General features: G+C 38.3%; 1 protein-coding gene across 6 annotated transcripts in view; it reads right to left on the minus strand.

Annotated features, from left to right (window-relative positions):
• Positions 1-17,521, minus strand: part of Pik3c2g (phosphatidylinositol-4-phosphate 3-kinase catalytic subunit type 2 gamma) — a 364,020-nt gene that overhangs the window by 289,233 nt on the left and 57,266 nt on the right. For all 6 annotated transcript variants that reach the window (XM_050135167.1, XM_050135166.1, XM_050135168.1 and 3 more), the window contains exons 6-8: positions 13,860-13,962; positions 7,903-7,973; positions 3,837-3,900 (exon numbers count right to left, since the gene is read on the minus strand). In XM_050135167.1, the coding sequence (XP_049991124.1) occupies positions 3,837-3,900; positions 7,903-7,973; positions 13,860-13,962 (238 nt within the window). The remainder of the gene's footprint in view (positions 1-3,836; positions 3,901-7,902; positions 7,974-13,859; positions 13,963-17,521) is intronic.

The following is a 17,521-nucleotide window of genomic DNA, read 5'->3' on the forward strand; positions in this document are numbered from 1 at the left end:
CATTATATGTAGTCAAACTACATTTGAAAGCATGAGTTGATCTTATGCAATCTTAGCAATGTGCTCTGCAATTAGATTCTCTTATTGATCATTGGGATTACTTATCTCTAAAAATTCTGACTGACATTTCAGTCAAAACTTAGCAAAGTATTGAAATATCCCAGTAAGAAGTAATTTTGAACCACAAGTCAATTCTTTTAGCTAGGGAAAGATATGACTTTATAATGTATTGAGATGAATAGACTCCACCCTAGGAATTATGTGTGTAAATGTGCCCAATCTCAACCCAGGTCCTCATCCAGTTCAGGGAAGGCCTGTGATGGCCACTTAAAACAAATCCCACACTAGCTCAGAATTGAGAAATAGATGGTTATTTATTTAGGGGTAGACTCACAAATCGACTCCTTTGAACTGAGATCAGAAAACAAATCACGCAACCTCGGAAAAGAGGCCGGATGCATGCTCTACATCAGCATATATAGTATAAGAGGCCATGCCCCAGTGGGCGGGTAACCACTAGCTGTAAGACTTCCTACAGCAAAGACCACTTACCACCTCTCATTATCTAGTGATCAAAATGTTCTATTATTGACATCAAGTAAGCATTCAGTAATATCCTTGGGGGAAATGCTTTAGTTTTCATTTCTCTCAAATTTTAAAGATAAATAAAAGATACAGAATGGATTTAAAATTATATTTCTAAAAAAAATCAGAATATCCACAGAGTGGAACCGAGGAGGAAAGTTTCCAGTGGAAAGTTTCCGTGTAACCTATCTGCACAATGAGTCACCTAAGGCACAAGCTGGGACTCCCAATCTGAAAGGAACAAAGTCTAAAATATGCTGAAATAATTACTTCAAGGAACAAACATATCTATCAGTTTAAATTAGCCACATTATTCAAAAATATTTATGACATTTGTTTAACCGAGGGTTTGTTGTGTTGTTTTCAAACCATACATAATAACCTAAGGTTGTAAGTGGTTGGGGAAACATTATTTTTGAAACTGATGCTGTGTGGGACATGAATGACATGTTATTTGTCAAGGAAGCAGGTGGTGTGACACCGAGGTCTCCATAGAACGCTGCTTAACTCACTCGTCAATAAGCAGGTGCAGCACTTAGAACTGGCAATGTTGCTGTCTGCCCCCACACATTAATCTGGATGCTCCCCTTCAGAAACCCATCTCAGAAGCTTTTGATAAGTCTGCAGAGATGGCTCAGAGGTTAAGAACATGTACCTGTACAGGGGACCCAAGTGAAGTTTTCGACATCCATGTCAGGTGACTGACAACCACTTGGAACGCAGCACTAGAGAGTCAGGTACCCCTTTTTATCCTCCAAGGCCATCTGCACTCATGTGCATTTACCCAGAAAGACACACAAGTTTACAAATTAAATCTAAAAGAAAGCTCTTTGTTTTGGATTGCGTTTATCTGGAAACCTACAGGCAGGCACCGAGGCCTATTTATAACTTAATCCATTGGCAAATGATGGCTGTGATCTACTAGTGACAATGTGAAGACAGTGTTTCTTTGATGTTTTGCCAATATTTTAGTTATATTGGAAAAATTAACAGTAGCCAATGGTTTCCTTCAAAGTGAACACATGGATGCTTTCCTATTTGAGCATCAAGCTTCTAAATTTGGAAAGCCAGAAATGTTACAGATCCTCCGAAGTCTGAGCATGTGTGTATGTGGAATGTAGGTGCCTATAACACTCTAGCAGCATGGAGATGTTCAGCTCAGATGACTCAGCTCTTCATTAGCTCGCTAACCATTCCGATTGTCTCTGCATAGATGATTGAAGTCTTGATGTGCCTTAGGTCCTGACAAATTGCAAATTCTACCTTAGAAAGGTTATTATGAGATTGAAGAAATCAAGTTTAAAAGAGAACAACTTATAAAACTTTGTGTATGTGAGCATATATATATATGCTCAAGTGTATGTGTGTGTGTGTGTGTGTGTGTGTGTGTGTGTGATGGGGAAGGGAGAAAGAAAGGGGAGAGGGAAAGAGAGAAAATGGATACATGTGTGTGCCCATGAAGGCAGAAGTTGATGCTTGGGAGTCTTCCTAAGTCTTTCTGTACTGTATTTTTTGAGACAAGGTCTCTTGAAAAACCTGGAGCTCACTGCGTTAACTGAATGGCCTGGCCAGTGAGCTTTCAGGATCCTCTTGTCTCTACCTCCCCAGATCTGGAGTTACAGATGTGTGCTACCGTATCCAGCTTCTAGCCTGAATGCTGGGGATCCAAACTCAGGTGTTCATATTTGCAATGGCAAGCACTTGATTTACTGAGATGTCTCCCAGGACTCACTTATGACCGTTTTATAAAATAACTGTATGAGTGGGGGTGTCTCTGACTCTTCTGCCTGCTCTTGGGACCCCTTTTCTCCTGCTGGATTGCCTCCTCTAGCCTTGAGATGAGGGTTTGTGTTTAATCTTATTGCATCTTATTGTGCCAAATTAGGTTGATATCCCTGGGAAGCCTGCTGTTTTTCTGAAGGAAAACACAGGAGCAGTGACTCTGGGGAGAGGAGAGGTGGGGAGGGAATTGGAAGGAGGGGAGGAGAGAGAGGAAGCTGCAGTCAGAATGTATTGTATGAAAGAAAAGTAAATAGAAAAATTTAAAAATCAGTGTCATGTTCTTCTACTGATGCTCTCCATATCTTTACATTTCAAGTTCAAGACAGGCCTAAGAAAGAGAATTCCAATAGAGAGAATACTAGACTTCAGGAAGGAAGATTAGGTGTAAAATTGTACTGCCATCCCCATATTGCTAATTATTTGTATAGAATTCACGTTCATATACAAGTTCTGCATCCACATCAAGACCATCTTCATTCCTGCTGGGAATCATCAGTAGCCTGAGAGAGTCACCTTTTCATGGGCCTGCTGATCCTGCTGATTCACGACAAAAGAAGGAGCATCTTCTCAAAGTTGGATTCTGATTTACTGGGCCTTGTGGGAGGCTGTGTGGTGTCTTTCTTTTGAAACACCAGCCTTTCCCTAAAAGCAGCTCTCAGATTTGATGTGCCTAATGGAGATCACAACCTGGAGGCCCAGCAGGTGCTCAGATTTTAGTAGCCTCGGACTGACTCCATCACTCTCTCCTGCTGAGCCGTCCTTTCCTCTCATCGTTATTTTCTGGAATTGATCTCTCCCTGCATTCAGCTGCAGTCAGGAAATCTGCAGTTATTTTAGGCTTCCTGAGTCTTCCACCTAATCATGCAAATTTCACATTTCACCTCATCTCTATCCTGAAGTATGATACTGGACCAGGCCTTCGTTATTACGCTGGGCTAATGAGATGCCTCCCTAATCGCCTATCAGTCATTGTACAGCTATGAACATCATCAGCTGATAAATCAAAAGTCATAAGGTTGGTTATATAAGATTCAAGTAACTACATAACTCTTGTCAGCTCCTCACCTTGAACGTGGTTGAAGTCATATAAGGCTTAATATAGTTTCCCAACCCAACAAGTTGTTTCTCAGTTCACTGGTTCTGTTTCTATTTTTACTCTGTGGAACATTTTCCCCATTTTCCACCATTCACCTTTGACCAAGAAACACATGCTGATGTTGCAACAAACAGTTGAACTGTGTGATATTCATTGTCCTTTTTGTTTTTGCATGCCCTGTGTTCATATGGCATGTTGGTAGCAGCTACAGCATTTTACTCTATATTCCCATAGTGCATAGATCATCTTGAAATGTGGGCTCTGTTCTATCCATCTGAATTTCTTTTAAAACTTGCAAATATTTTTAAAAAAACATAGAAGATGCTTAATAAATGTTCATTGACTAGGTGGCTAAAGCTATGGAAGCCAATACCTGATTTTCCAGCAGCTCTTTGACATGGAAGCTGTATTTCTTTACTACCGTGGAAAGGCATTGTCTACAAAGATAAAAACAAAAATTTAATTAAATGGAAATTTAATGTCACATCTTTAGCACAGACATTTATCATGAGTTCTAATTTTTCCAAGATTCTCTACTAGGCATAACATAAATATTATTTGGTATTACTCAAAATTTTACCTCACAATTTATTTTCATAGATTTTCAGAACTAATTCAGAGAGTTCTTGTATGAACTCCCCCAATTCTATCACACTTAATCTATTATCCTTTAAACCATATTTAAAATTGCAAACATTTTTCACAAGCCCATCATTCCCACAAGGTGCACAGCTCATACTTCCTGAGGTGAGACTGTGTGATTGTTGGTGTTAATTTTCAACTCGACAGGATATAAACACACTTTGGGAATAAGAAGTCTCGTGAGCATATTTTGATTTAGGTTTAACTGAGATAGATAGAATGACCAACTGTGCGTGTGTCCATTCTCTGAGAAGAGGGATTCTGGACCGTCTAAGATGCTGCGTGTTAGCACCTACATCCTTCCTCTCTGCTTTTACTGTGCAGACAATGTGATCCTCTGCTCAAGCTCCCACAGCTGTGACTCCATAATGAGCTGTAACCTTAACCTTAGCTGAAATAAACTCTTTCATGATCTCCCAAGATGCTAGTCTCTGTGATGTAGGAGCTGGTTGTGGAAAACATCTGGCAAGATTAGTATGTCTTTCCTCAACCTCTGTTAGTTGAAGACTAGTTACTAAAGGCCTATGTGATCTTGTTAATAGTTAACTTGATAGGTTCTGGAATCAACTAGGAAATTCACCTTGAGACACGCCCCTGAGGAATTATTAATATTAGATTAGCCTCTGCCTCTGGCATTGACTGTGAGGCCTTATCTTGTTTATATTAACCAAAGTGGGATGATCTGATCTACCCCAAAAATGGTGGCATCATCGTTTCTTAGCCTTGGGTCCTAGACCAGTATTCACCTTTCTCTTTTTCCTGACCACAGGAAGGCATGTATTCAACTACATCAGTCTCCTGTCACCTTAACATCTCTGCCATAATTATTTTAGCCTCAAATTTTGGCCACTACAGGAGAACCTGCCCTTTCTTAAGTTGTCTGTGTCATGGTATTTTATCACAGTAGCTAACACAACAGCTAATACAGTCAGTAACATGATCTATCAAGTGTATATAACAAAGCTCCTTGGAAGTCTGAAGACTCAGTGTTTGCAAATAGCTGACCACAGGAGATTTCTGGGAGAGGAATGTGCCTACAGAGAGCTGGGGTCTCTGCTTCTTTCCTTGTTCTTTTGAATCAGCTTACTCCTGACTCCTGTAAGTCTTATGAGTATCAACATGCACTCTTGAGTCCCTCATGCCATGATGAACCTCAGAGGCGGATTACAAGGCCTTAGTTTAGAGTTGGTTGATCACAAATATCAGTGATAATTAGCATCTGATGGGAGCTGGGGAGTCTCTGGTGGGTTCTGAGCCCTCCATGTGTTTTCCTTGTGGCACCAACTCCACATAGATCTTGTCAACACTGAGTCAGAGGACACACAGAAGATGTCTACTACAAAACTGAACTCTTTCTTGTTAGTAGGGTGAACCGTTCACATCATTTAGGGTCACAGGAACTTCTGTGTTGATGTAAGACCAGAGGAGAAACAGTTTGCTCTACAAAACTCAAATGCAATTCATAAGCAGATAATGGTAAATTTTAGTACTGGGAAATACTAAATACGTAGGCTTAAAAATCACTGGACAGGTATTTATGATGGATGGGCTTGTCCCAGGCAATAGAATATTGCATATTTCTTTTCCAGCCTCTCTTACTGCTCCAGTCTTATCTCTGTTTAGGTGGGATGTATGTGATTTGAGCAGGGGTTCTTGCCAGCTTTGCTGTTCAGAGCACTTTCTAAAACGTTATTAACTTTATCTCATTTGTCCTGAGTATTTCTGAATGGAATGAATAGTGAGTTATAAAGACAAAAACCTACATGGAAAACCCATTAATATATTTTATAGTAGCTTCCTTCTCACGCATTATCACATTATCACTTTAGCTGTCATTTATAAGACAAAACGCATAAAGTCTATACAAGCCAGTGGACTGGTAAGAAAAGAGTAGTGTGTTTTTACATAAAATCTGCTCCCAATGCTAAAAACACCTCCAGGGGCACACCTATTCTTTCACTTTGTTTGTAAATACATGCATATATCTTAGAGAAATAAACTAACTGGAAATATTGTTAGTCAATAATTTCCTCAACTTGTAAGAAATAGATGAATCATAAAAGGTAGAGGACTCAAAGGAAATCCTGTCTTTATTCTAGTCATCAATGGGTTGGCCCTGTGTTGTTTATGCAGTGGCTATCACAAGACAAGGTAGGAACCCGCACCAGGTTATACTGGGGAAAGATGGATTGGAATGAAATAGAAGCATTCATTGAAGGCTCGACCCAGTTCTGCTCATGTCTGTAGCTATGTATCTATGTGATAGTTTTGTTTTGTTGGTGTTTTTTGTTTTTAACTTCACTGTTTAGGTTATTATAACAAAGGAGGAGACATACCAGGTTGTGGTATCTCCTCCAGCCTACTCAGATTGTTGTCTAACAGTCTCAGGATAAATCTAAAGGTTGAGGAGTTTAATCTGAACCTAGGCTGTTACACTAGGGTTTTTTTTTACTCTGATTTAACCCTTTGGACACCTATGCACGGCAGTCAAGACCACCAGATGGGTGAGAGCAAGTGTGAGACAAGAACAGGAGGGAGTCAGCTTTGGGATGATTTTCTCACAGCCTTGCTGCTTCATTCTGTGTCCCAAGAACCAGGCCCAAGTCGCAATCTTCAAACAAACCAGTTGGAAGTAACACTTCCTTTCCCAGGAATTTCCCATTTTCCCATTTGTATAACTTGTTAGTTAGTTATCTATCTTTCTACCTAATTTCCAATTTCCCTCTTTGGTGTTTTCTATGGATAGATTTAGTTCGTAAAAATGAAGCTGCTGCCTTAGTTAATATTGCCAGTAACCCGTATGTGGTTCTTGCGAAGAAAAAAATTTGAATTGGATGTTGTTGGAACTTCTTTACTGCCCTAACTACTTCATGATGGTACAGAATGAGCCTGGATGTTTTGGGAGTGGTTCTGGGGGAAAGTCAATATAAGAACGCAATGATTTAATGCAAAGATGCAGCCCTTGAAGATTCCACTGCACCTGAGTTCAGCACTCACTCTAATAGTGACTTAGGAGCCTGAAGATTTGTATGACCTCTTAGAGCCTCCATTTCCTTGATTCTGAAGCAAATAAGATGGGTCGCCACAGCACTGTGAGGAGATTTAGGTAAGAAAATGCATGCAAAATAAATACTAGCTTCAGAAAATGCTGAGTGTCATCAAGACAGCACAAGCCAATCTGACTATCTTTACAGAAGGCTTTGCTTCAGACTTATGCCCCCCCCTCCTTACACATACACACGAGTTACACCTCCTACATCCCAGCTTCTTCCTGGTTCTGCTCAGAATAGTTATTTAATTCCAGAGAAAGTACACCCTGGAATCTTCTGTTTTTACTTTCTGATGCATCTATTCTAAGTAACACAGGCATACTTTTAGGTGTGAGGATCAATTATGAGGTGCCCGTTTCCTGTCAGTTGAGTTTTCCAGTTTGAATTCACACTCCTCTATTTATGACATACCAATTATATCAGGGAGGTCCAGAGGAATTCTAAGCAGCTGGTGGTGACTTTCAAGGTGTGGAAATTGAGTTTTACAATGAGCTGAGTTCCACGAATACCCAAATTCACAAAATGAATAAGAAAAAGAAATCTTTTGAGTGTAATAACCAACAGCAAAGATATTTCAAAATGAGAGTCCTATCATTCCTCGAGTACATCTGAGTAGCTTGTGAAGACTAGATAATTGTTAGTGGGGTTTGCCAAATGGAGATACCTAGTCAAGTGCAAAAGTGACAACCAACTGAAAAGATATTGGATCTGGCATTTGAGAATTTGGTGAGAGATAGAACATCTTACCTGGATATTTTCCAAATATGTGTAAATTCTAGGAGCTGATTCAGATGAAACAGACTGTGGTCATCTTCACTCTGTAGACAGAAAACTATATTAATATTTATGGAGTGAATAGGAATGAGGAGCAGATAAAAATAGCTTCCTGCTGTCATTTCTCTCTCCTCTTCGATAACCTCTATTTGTCATTCTTAAGCTTGGTTTTAAATAACTTCCACTACTTGCCTTAACTGTGTGAGCTCTCTTTCCAAGTGAAACAGTAAGCTGAGCTTTGGAGGAGGATAAACCCCCAGGATGCTGGGAAAACATCTGGGTACCACCCAGGTCAAACAGCAATTTCTCCTAATAAGGAGGCTGGCTTTTGACACCAATTTTTCTACTTTTCTCTTCTTTTTCCCCATCTCCCTCTCCTTCCCTTTCTACTCTCCTCTTGAGCCTCCGTCTCTTCATCGTCATCTTCATCTTTTCTTCTTCTGTGTGCACACCAAGCCATGGCAGTGTGACACCTGACAGAAGACACCTATGATTCCATTTTTTTCTTTACTGTGTCCTATTTCTGAAGTATATTAGAGACACTAATGGTGACAAATACATTGCAGCTATCAGTAATATAGGTCCTAGAAGTTATTAATTGGCAATTTATTTTTCTTCAAATTAACAAGAGTGTCTATGTTAAAACATCAGTCTTATGGCCCCTATGCACAGACTCACATACTGAACACACATACACAAGCAGGTGTGCATCATGCAAACTCTATGTACAAGGGCTTAGTGTCCTATCTTCAGCGCAATGGCACTGTTGACCACACGGGGGCGACACGTTTCGTTGTTGGAGCATTCTTATAACCTGGGTTGTAAGTGCTCTGAGCTCACACACTCTATTTTTAAAACAGCCTGTGTTCCTGACAGAAAATATTAGAAGGAAGTCCTAGATATTGCTGTACGTCAAAGGCGAATTCATTTTCACGTTGTCTAGTTCTGTGGGTAGGCTGAATAGAAGCAAGTGGAAAGAGCAAGTTCAGGATTACACAGCAAGAGTTTGGGAGCATGCTGTTAGAAACAGCGCAGAAATGCTAAGAGGTAGGACGTTACATAGGGTCACCAGGGTGGCTATGGCAAAACTGTGACACTGATATTGTTTTTCCTTTTGAAACAGAGAAAACTAAAGTTTAGTTATATAAAATTGGGTAAAACACAGGAAATTACAAGAGGTGGGGTGATGAGAGAGACGGTTGAATTTGTTGCCCTCGTGTGGTCAGCCCTTGCCATTGCAATGAAGAATATGCAAGAATACAGGTTTTGCAAGAATACTTACTGAAAAAAAGAGGCAGAAGAATTTAGGGGTGTGTCTGTGTGCCATACGACTAATGTTTTGAGACATACTTTAGATAACTAATGTAGTTAAGATGTTGTAACATGTAGAACTTCAATTTCCACAGATGTTAAATCAAAGCAAGCATGTAAATAACTTTTATTTATGGGTGAAATTTTATTTGCATATTTCCATATTAAATCTGCATATATACTGTGAATGCTTTTTATTGGCCTCCAGACATGCTTTTTGAGGAGAAGGGGGATGGTCTTTTTTCCTATAGCCATTTAGTAGGAATACTTTTTTTAAGCATTTACTTATTCTACTTGTATGACGTTTGCCTGCTTGTACATATGTACATTGTATGTTGCAATGGCTGCAGCCAGTATAACATGCTGGATTCCTGGAACTGGAGTTGAATGAGATTGTGAGTTGCCTTGTGGGTGCTGGGAACTGAACCTGAGTCCTCTAAAAGAGCAGCCAGTGCTGTTAAGCGCTGAGTTATCTCTCTGGCTCCTAGAAATGTTTTGTGAAGTATCTACAAAGTACAGAGAGAACCTTCATTTGCCACGGAACGTACTGTGCACTTCATTTTCCCTAAAACTGACATAGTATTTTTGTCTTAAAGAAAAAAAAATAAATTAACTTAACTTAATAAATTAACTTATTTTTTTCTTATATGAAATCTATTACTGAGCCAGTTTTCAGAATTTAAGAGAATGAGGCAGGAGGATTAAGAGTTGGAAGTCAACTTCTGTAAGATCTCATTTTGAAAAAACTCTATTACTGTCATTGTTCTGTGAACATCCTCTGAGTTAGAGGGAAATCGTGTTTCTGTGATTAGCTTATACAGTTGCAACAGCGCTTTTGATCACATTTGAATTATTTTTAAAGAGGATTGAAATGTTAAGAGAAAGGTATTCAGTTATTGACATTGTATCTCACTGAGGTGAAAGCATTAAAAATTTTGAAACCTAGTTGATTGCTAAAGACCATTAGGTTACTTCCTAAACAATCACAACATTGGAGATGAATTGAGTGCTGTAAGGCTTTACACAATTAGAAATCACCAAGGTAACTGCGGAAATGCAACAAGTCCAATAGATTGAGTCAAGTGGTATAAATGACTGTATTCCTGGTTTAATGCAGAAACCTAACTACATATACGATCTTCCCAGAAAGAAACTATGCTTTTCATAATTTTTAAGGTTGAATTTCTGAAAATAAAAGAGAATTTTGTATCACTTTAAAATTAGAATTAAGAAAGGACATTCACTATTTATGAAGGCTATAAAACTAAGGAACAGTTATTTTAAGTATGGTAATTTAAAAAAAGGAATAAAGCCAATCAGCTGTACCAGTTGTATTCAATTCACCAGCATTGTGAGAGGGGAACATTTGTTAGACTTGTGTTGAAATGGAAGCAGCTCTCCTGGTTGGCTCCCTGTCTATGCGATGAAAACACCATGACCAAAGTAACTTGAGGAAGAAAAGGTGTGTTTGCCTTACATCACTGAGGGAGGGCAAGGCAGGAATTCCAGGCAGAAACAAAAAAAAAAAAAAAAAAAACAGGAACAGAAACGGAGACCACAGAGGAATGCAACTTTGCTACTTTTCATTCACAGCCCAGGCTCCCTTTCCCATGGATGATACTGCCCACAATGGACTGTACCCTGCTACATCAATTACTAATCAAGAAAATGCCCTACATACCCAGCCACAGGCAAGTCTGATGGAAATAGTTCCTCAAATGAAGTTCTCTTTCCCCGAGCTGACTCTAGATTATGTCAGTTTGAGAGCTAAAGCTAACTATGACAGGAACTATGGTGATTTGCATGAGAATGTCCCCCTTAGGCTCATACATTTGAATGCATGGTCACCAGTTGGTGGATCTGTTTAAGAAGGATTAGGAGGTGTGGTCTTATTACAGGAGTTGTTTCACTTGATGGAGGTGGGCTTTGAGGTTTCAAAACCCTATGCCATTTCAAGTTAGCACTCTATCTGCCTCCTGCTTGTGGATTAGATGAAGCCAAGTTCCTAACTTGCAGTCACATTCCCTTCCATGTTGGTCATTGATTCTAACCCTCAGGAACTGTGAGCCCCCAATTAAATGCTTTGATTAATAAGTTGACACTGTTAGTTACAGATGATAAGGGGACAAGAGTATTTATCACCTGCTTTTCCCCACTTCACCTATTTAATCCTTTAAGAGCTGTGGTTAGTGCCTACAACCTAATACATACAGAATGGGGTTCATTTTTAAATATCTATGGTGTACCAGGCTTTGGACAGGGTGTTTATAGCTGCAAGAAGACAAAATAAAGTAAATGAAAATACACATTGTCCTACTTAGCTTCTCCATCACTGTGATGAAATGCTTTCCAAAACTAGCTTATGGGGGAATGGTTTGTCTTATCTTACATTTTACAGTCGGTCATGGACAGAAGCCAAGGCAGGGGACCTGCAGCAAGCCATGGAAGAACTCTGCTTATTGGCTCTCTTCCCATGGCTTGCTCAGTCTGCTTTATAACTCCAGATTCACTGTGAGGCCTGACAGCAACCACAGTGGGCTAGGACCTCAGCTGTCAACCGTCATTTAGAAAATGAGCTCCAGATGTGCTCACAGGGCAACCTGAGAGGATAATTCTTCCTTTGAGGATCCCTTTTCTCAAGTGACTATAGTTTGACAACTGCACACATAAAATAAAAATTTTGTCCGGATATCATTTATCTCAAATCTAAACACAGTGTAGTGTATGAATCAATGTCTTTCTCTTATGTAAGTTGATAGGATAGCATCCAAGCTCTGAAGATTCGTGGCATGGCTCAAATCTAAGATCGCTGGTTCCATTTCTGAAACCTGAGATAATTACAGTGGGATGCTGTGTCTGCATTTGTTTTAACAGAATCACGAATATGAAATTTTTTAGATAAATGTCTCATATAAAACATGATTATATCAATGTGTTAGAATTGTGTGAGTTTTAGGTCTTTAACTATTTTTAGTTCTTAATTCAGTTTATGCATGTGTGATTATGTATGAGTATGTGCATGTGAGTGCAGATGCTTGTGGGAGCCAGAAGGAGGCACTGTGTCCCCTGGAGCTGGAGTTATGAGCAGTAGTCAGCCGCTGCATCTGGGTTCTAGGAGTTGAACTTGGGTCTTCTGAAAAACCACCAAGAATTTTTAGCCACTGAGCCAACTCTCCAATTCCTAAGTACTTTAATTTATATGAGACTGAAGCACTAGTGATTTGTGGACTACTACATGAGTCAAAAAATTATTTTATTAACAAGTAAATTAGAGCCACGCGTTTCTTCTTTCTCCCTGTGTGGCAATAAAATATCACAATTTCAACTTTTTTTTGCAACATTGAAGGTAATTTGAAGAAATATAAGCTTATTAGCATTGAGGTATCAGTTGGATTTTGTGATATTACTCTACCTAGATTTCAGATATGCAGTCCTGGAACTATCAACAATGGCTGAGCCAGAAGCCAGATCTAAGAGAAATTTCTAAACAACTCTCTTTTGGCCTCATGATGTTATATTCCACATAGATATATTGCAAATGGATGTGATTTCTGACATTTATTTTTATGATGAAACAGCTCATACCATATAGAAAAAAGTCACACACCAGAAATCTGTTATCTGATGGAAATGACAGGACGTTGGGATTTCTGCTTAAAGCAGGTAATTGGAAAGATTCTGTGGATGAAACCTGACAAGACAGCACAGTTCATGCACACTGTGCAATTTGGGCTGGGAGTATCTCAAGACATCACAGAGGAAAATAGAATTCACATCTAACCACATGAAATTGTATCATTAAAGTACCCTCATCCCTCTCTTGGCAGATTATTATATGCAGTTATGAATATTAATCTGATTGGACGTAAGCTACATTGACAGGACATAAATAGTCTTCACACAGGACAAGAACTGCGCTGTTTTTCTGCCATCAGTGGGGCTCTTGTTTATATTTGTGTTTCCCATTGTTCCTAAGTGATTATGTGGAAGCATGCATATGGTGACCTCAGTAGGTCTCTCACTAACTGTTTTCTTAGGAAATCAATTGGCCTGCTGTCAGGCCAAATGACTAGTCATCCGGAATGCTATAGCTAAATAATACCATTAGGACCATAGATTGAGTGTGTTAAAACAACAGATTTGTTTATTGTTATAGAGGTCAAGGGGTTTTAAGTTCAAGGGGAGGCATCTGCCTAAATTGTAGCCAGCTGCCTCCAGGCTCTATTCCAATGGAGGGGATCCAACCTTTTACGTGGGCATTGATTTAATAAGAACTCGAATCTCACCTCTTCTAAACTTAGGTGTGCACCATTTGATGTTGTCTCCTCAATCCTAACCCTTGGAGGTTCAGTCTCCAACTTATAAATTTGGGGGTATATTGAGACAAATTTCCAGTTTACCACCCAAAGGTTGAAGTCACAAATTCATTATTATTGTTTCAGTCTGGATTGTTAAGGAATTTCATGAAAATATTTTATCATGTTTTAATAACTATAGTGAAATAAACACCTGTTCATTAAGCTAAGTAATTCCAAATTGGCAGCAAGCCATCGAGATGGAGCTATGCTCCTTAAATGTGTCAATGTGCCAAACTGACACCCACATTTAGAAAATCTTACCTTCCGACAGAACTTTCCTGGGACGTCTCTGTTTTTCTGAAGATGAAGTTGAAAAACAGATTTACTTTTCTGGAATATTTTGTGGCTCCCTAAACAGTGATCCCTGCAGAAGAATAAAAAAGATAAACACAATTATATCTCCACAAAAATTCTCCAAAATGTGTTGTCATGCTTCCTTTATGACTTCATCATTGCTTTTTTCTTAAAACTTAGTCTAGTAAAATTTTGCAATGGTAAATTGTGAGCACATGCATGCATTGTGTTCATCCATACATATGTTCATATGAATATTCATACATTACATATATTCATTTGTGTACTATATAAATGAATACTGAATGAAGATATGAATATCTAGCTGTATATGACAACGTATGGAAATTGTTAATGCATTAAGAAGAAAATGACTACTTGTGGAATGGGCATATTAAATTACAGTACAAGATAATCTATATGCGTTCAGAGCTGGTTTCATAAAGTTACCTCAACATGTTTTGGGTTGGGCTAGTTGTTGCTACAATGTCTGTATGGAGACCATTTTATCCAGTCAGCAGAGTGATATTCTGGAAAAAGCGTAGACTTTCAAGTCACATTTACCAGCTCTATTACATTAGTTATGGCAATTAAACTCAAACTATGTGGAATTAAATACTATCTTCCTTAGAATTGATCAAATGATTTACAAGACAATTTTGTCTAATTTATTTCATATTTTCATACTTATATAATTATAATATGTAATACTAAAATAATACATTAAATATATGACAACTAATCATATAATTATATAGTATAATACAGATTACACACCAAAACAATTAATATAAGATTAAATATAAAAAAGTCATTTTGTGTTTCAGGTGTATGTATTGACTTTGTTTCTTTCTATTTCTAAGCACTCCCCCCCCCCGTAAATTATTTTACCAAATGCAGTTTACATTATGGGCAAAATTAATTTTCAATTTAAATGATGCCATATCAAACAAAAATTGATTTTTCTGTGAAACGAAGGACTTCTGTATCACTAGCAATTCTGACAGCATTTTGAAATAATACTTTCCACATGTGAATTGCATACAACACTAAAGTGTTTTCCACATTGCTATTGTGATTTGTAAGAAACATATTAAATAAATTTAAGGTCATATTAAATATATATAAGGTCATATTAAGTAATGTGACCTTTTATTGGCTCTTGTTATTCTAGCGAAAAAGAAGGAAAACCTAAGCAAAAAGAGAAAAGATGATGCACACTGGAGAGGCCAGGAAAGAGTGTGCTCTCTAGAGAAAAGCGCCATCACTAATCAGCGCTGATGATAAAGAAGAGATAGATGTGCCATCTTAATTAGATGTAAATATAGATGACATTTTCAAAGGAAGGCTATTAGTTAGTATAGGGGTTCTTTTTCTTTTCTTTTTTGCTTTTTTTCTTTTTTTTTTCCATTTTAATCTCGGGTTCTAACATTCTTCAATACAGCTGTAAATTCCAGTATCTCTGACTTTTATTAAAAAGATGCATTGTGCTAAAGTATTTTGCTCAAAAGATCTTTGTGAAATGCATAAATGTAGTGGCATTTTTGCATTTTAAAAAATAAAGCTTGCCTGAAGATCAGAAAAGATACACTGGCCTTACAGACCAGGCAGCAATGACACACACCTTTAATCCCAATAGCCGTACTAGTTTGCTATAGAAACCGGGTGATTATTGTGTATGCACTTAATCCCAGAACTAAAGACAACTATCAAACAAGAGGAGATAGCTCTCAGTCTCAGTCTCATTCTGAGGTTTCCTGGAGACAGGATTACCATTTAAGACTAAGGTTGAAGCCGGGCGGTGGTGGTGCATGCCTTTAATCCCAGCACTAGAGAGGCAGAGGCAGGCGGATCTCTGTGAGTTCGAGACCAGCCTGGTCTACAAGAGCTAGTTCCAGGACAGGCTCCAAAACCACAGCAAAACCCTGTCTCGATAAAACAAAAACAAAACAAAACAAAAAAGACTAAGGTTGAGTTAAGAACCAGTGACTAGCTACTTTACTTTTCTGGTCTTCAGGTTGAAGCCCAATATTTGTGTATGAGGTTTTATTAATCATGCTTCACATGAAGATTACCAAAATGAAAATTTATGTAGCCATTTGGGGCCTTTTACACTAAGAGTTTATTGAATATCTGGGAATATTTGTTCCTAATCATGTCAGACAAGTATATCACACTGTTAAAATGTTCTAAATTACCTATAACTTTAGAAAAGATTATTTGTTTTTAATTTATGTATATGGGTGTTTTACCTATGTCTGTAGCTGGGTGCCTATGAAGACAGAAAAGGGTATCATAACCCTGGGACTGGAGTTACAAACGGTTGTTAGCCACCATTTGGGGGCTAGCAATTGAACCTGGGTCTTTTGGAAGAGCCACCAGTGCTCTTAACTACCAAGCCATCTCTCCAGGACCTCTTTAATTTTTAATTGAGAATTTAAAGTTGTCATTCTTGTATGTAACTGCTATATTACTTTATATAGCCCAACCTGGGGTTGAGCTGTTTACTATAGTGGTAACAGTTGAACACTCACTGCCAGTTATGTGCTAAGGCTGACTAGATTACCATGTCCTATAAGTGTAAAGAACACAACTGCCATGAAGGTTCATCATAGGAAACAATGCAAAATATCTCAATACTACTGCTTACATGTTGACATAGTACTTGTATCTATTTTTTCAAAAAACAACAAAAACATGAGAGCTAGAAAAATGTCATAGAAACTAAGACCACTTGCTACCATTCTGAAGGACCCGAGTTTGGTTCTCAGCACTCACACTAGGCTTCTCATAGAAGCCTATAGCTGCAGCTCCAGGGATTCGGCCCCTCCCTCTGATCCCCACCATCACCAACCAAAATGCAGTGGGACATACATGCACATAGACTCATACACACAAATAAATGACACAATACATATTTTTAAACGTATGAATATATTTTTACAATTTTTGTGACTTGAGAAAAACTAGGCCACCTGTTACTTTTGTGTTAGAGAAAAAGAGAGAGAAGGCTGAAGAAAGCATTAAAGAACAGATAAATAAATCGGTGCTATGCAGAGCGCAGTGCATAACGAGAGGAGAGAGAATCAATCTCTGTTTGAGGATTCCACAACTCGAGAGGAGAAGGATGTTAATGTTTCAAGGGAAAGAGAGCAGCATAGTTTGGCAACAGAAGTGTAGGGATGGGTCTGAGCATCAAAGGAACTGGCCAAGTTGATAATATCATATAACTCATAGAGTGTGAACACAGAAACCACAATGCCAGCTTGGATATTTAGATTTTAAATATGACGCTTTGGCATATGTTTTAATAATCATGTGTAAAACTTTACCTTTTCAATTAACTGAATCTCTACGAGACAGATAAAAGTTTTTGCTTCTTTTATTCCTCATGTCTACTAATGTATCAAGATTTCCGCAATCTGTTATTTATTCTCCCAATGACTCCTTGACTCCAGTTGCACGCTACTTAACATCCTAGGTACAGCTATGCACAGAGAAGCTGCTTAAGATAAAAGGTTAAATGCGTGTACATAATTACCCCTATTTCCTACTCACAAATAGCTCATGCTATTTGAAAGTAAAATTATGGCACTCTATGTAAATAATGAATAATAAGCATAATATCA

The sequence above is a fragment of the Alexandromys fortis genome, unplaced genomic scaffold (assembly GCF_014885135.2).
Source record: "Alexandromys fortis isolate MF-2015 unplaced genomic scaffold, M_Fortis_MF-2015_v1.1 scaffold_21, whole genome shotgun sequence".
Taxonomy (NCBI): domain Eukaryota; kingdom Metazoa; phylum Chordata; class Mammalia; order Rodentia; family Cricetidae; genus Alexandromys; species Alexandromys fortis.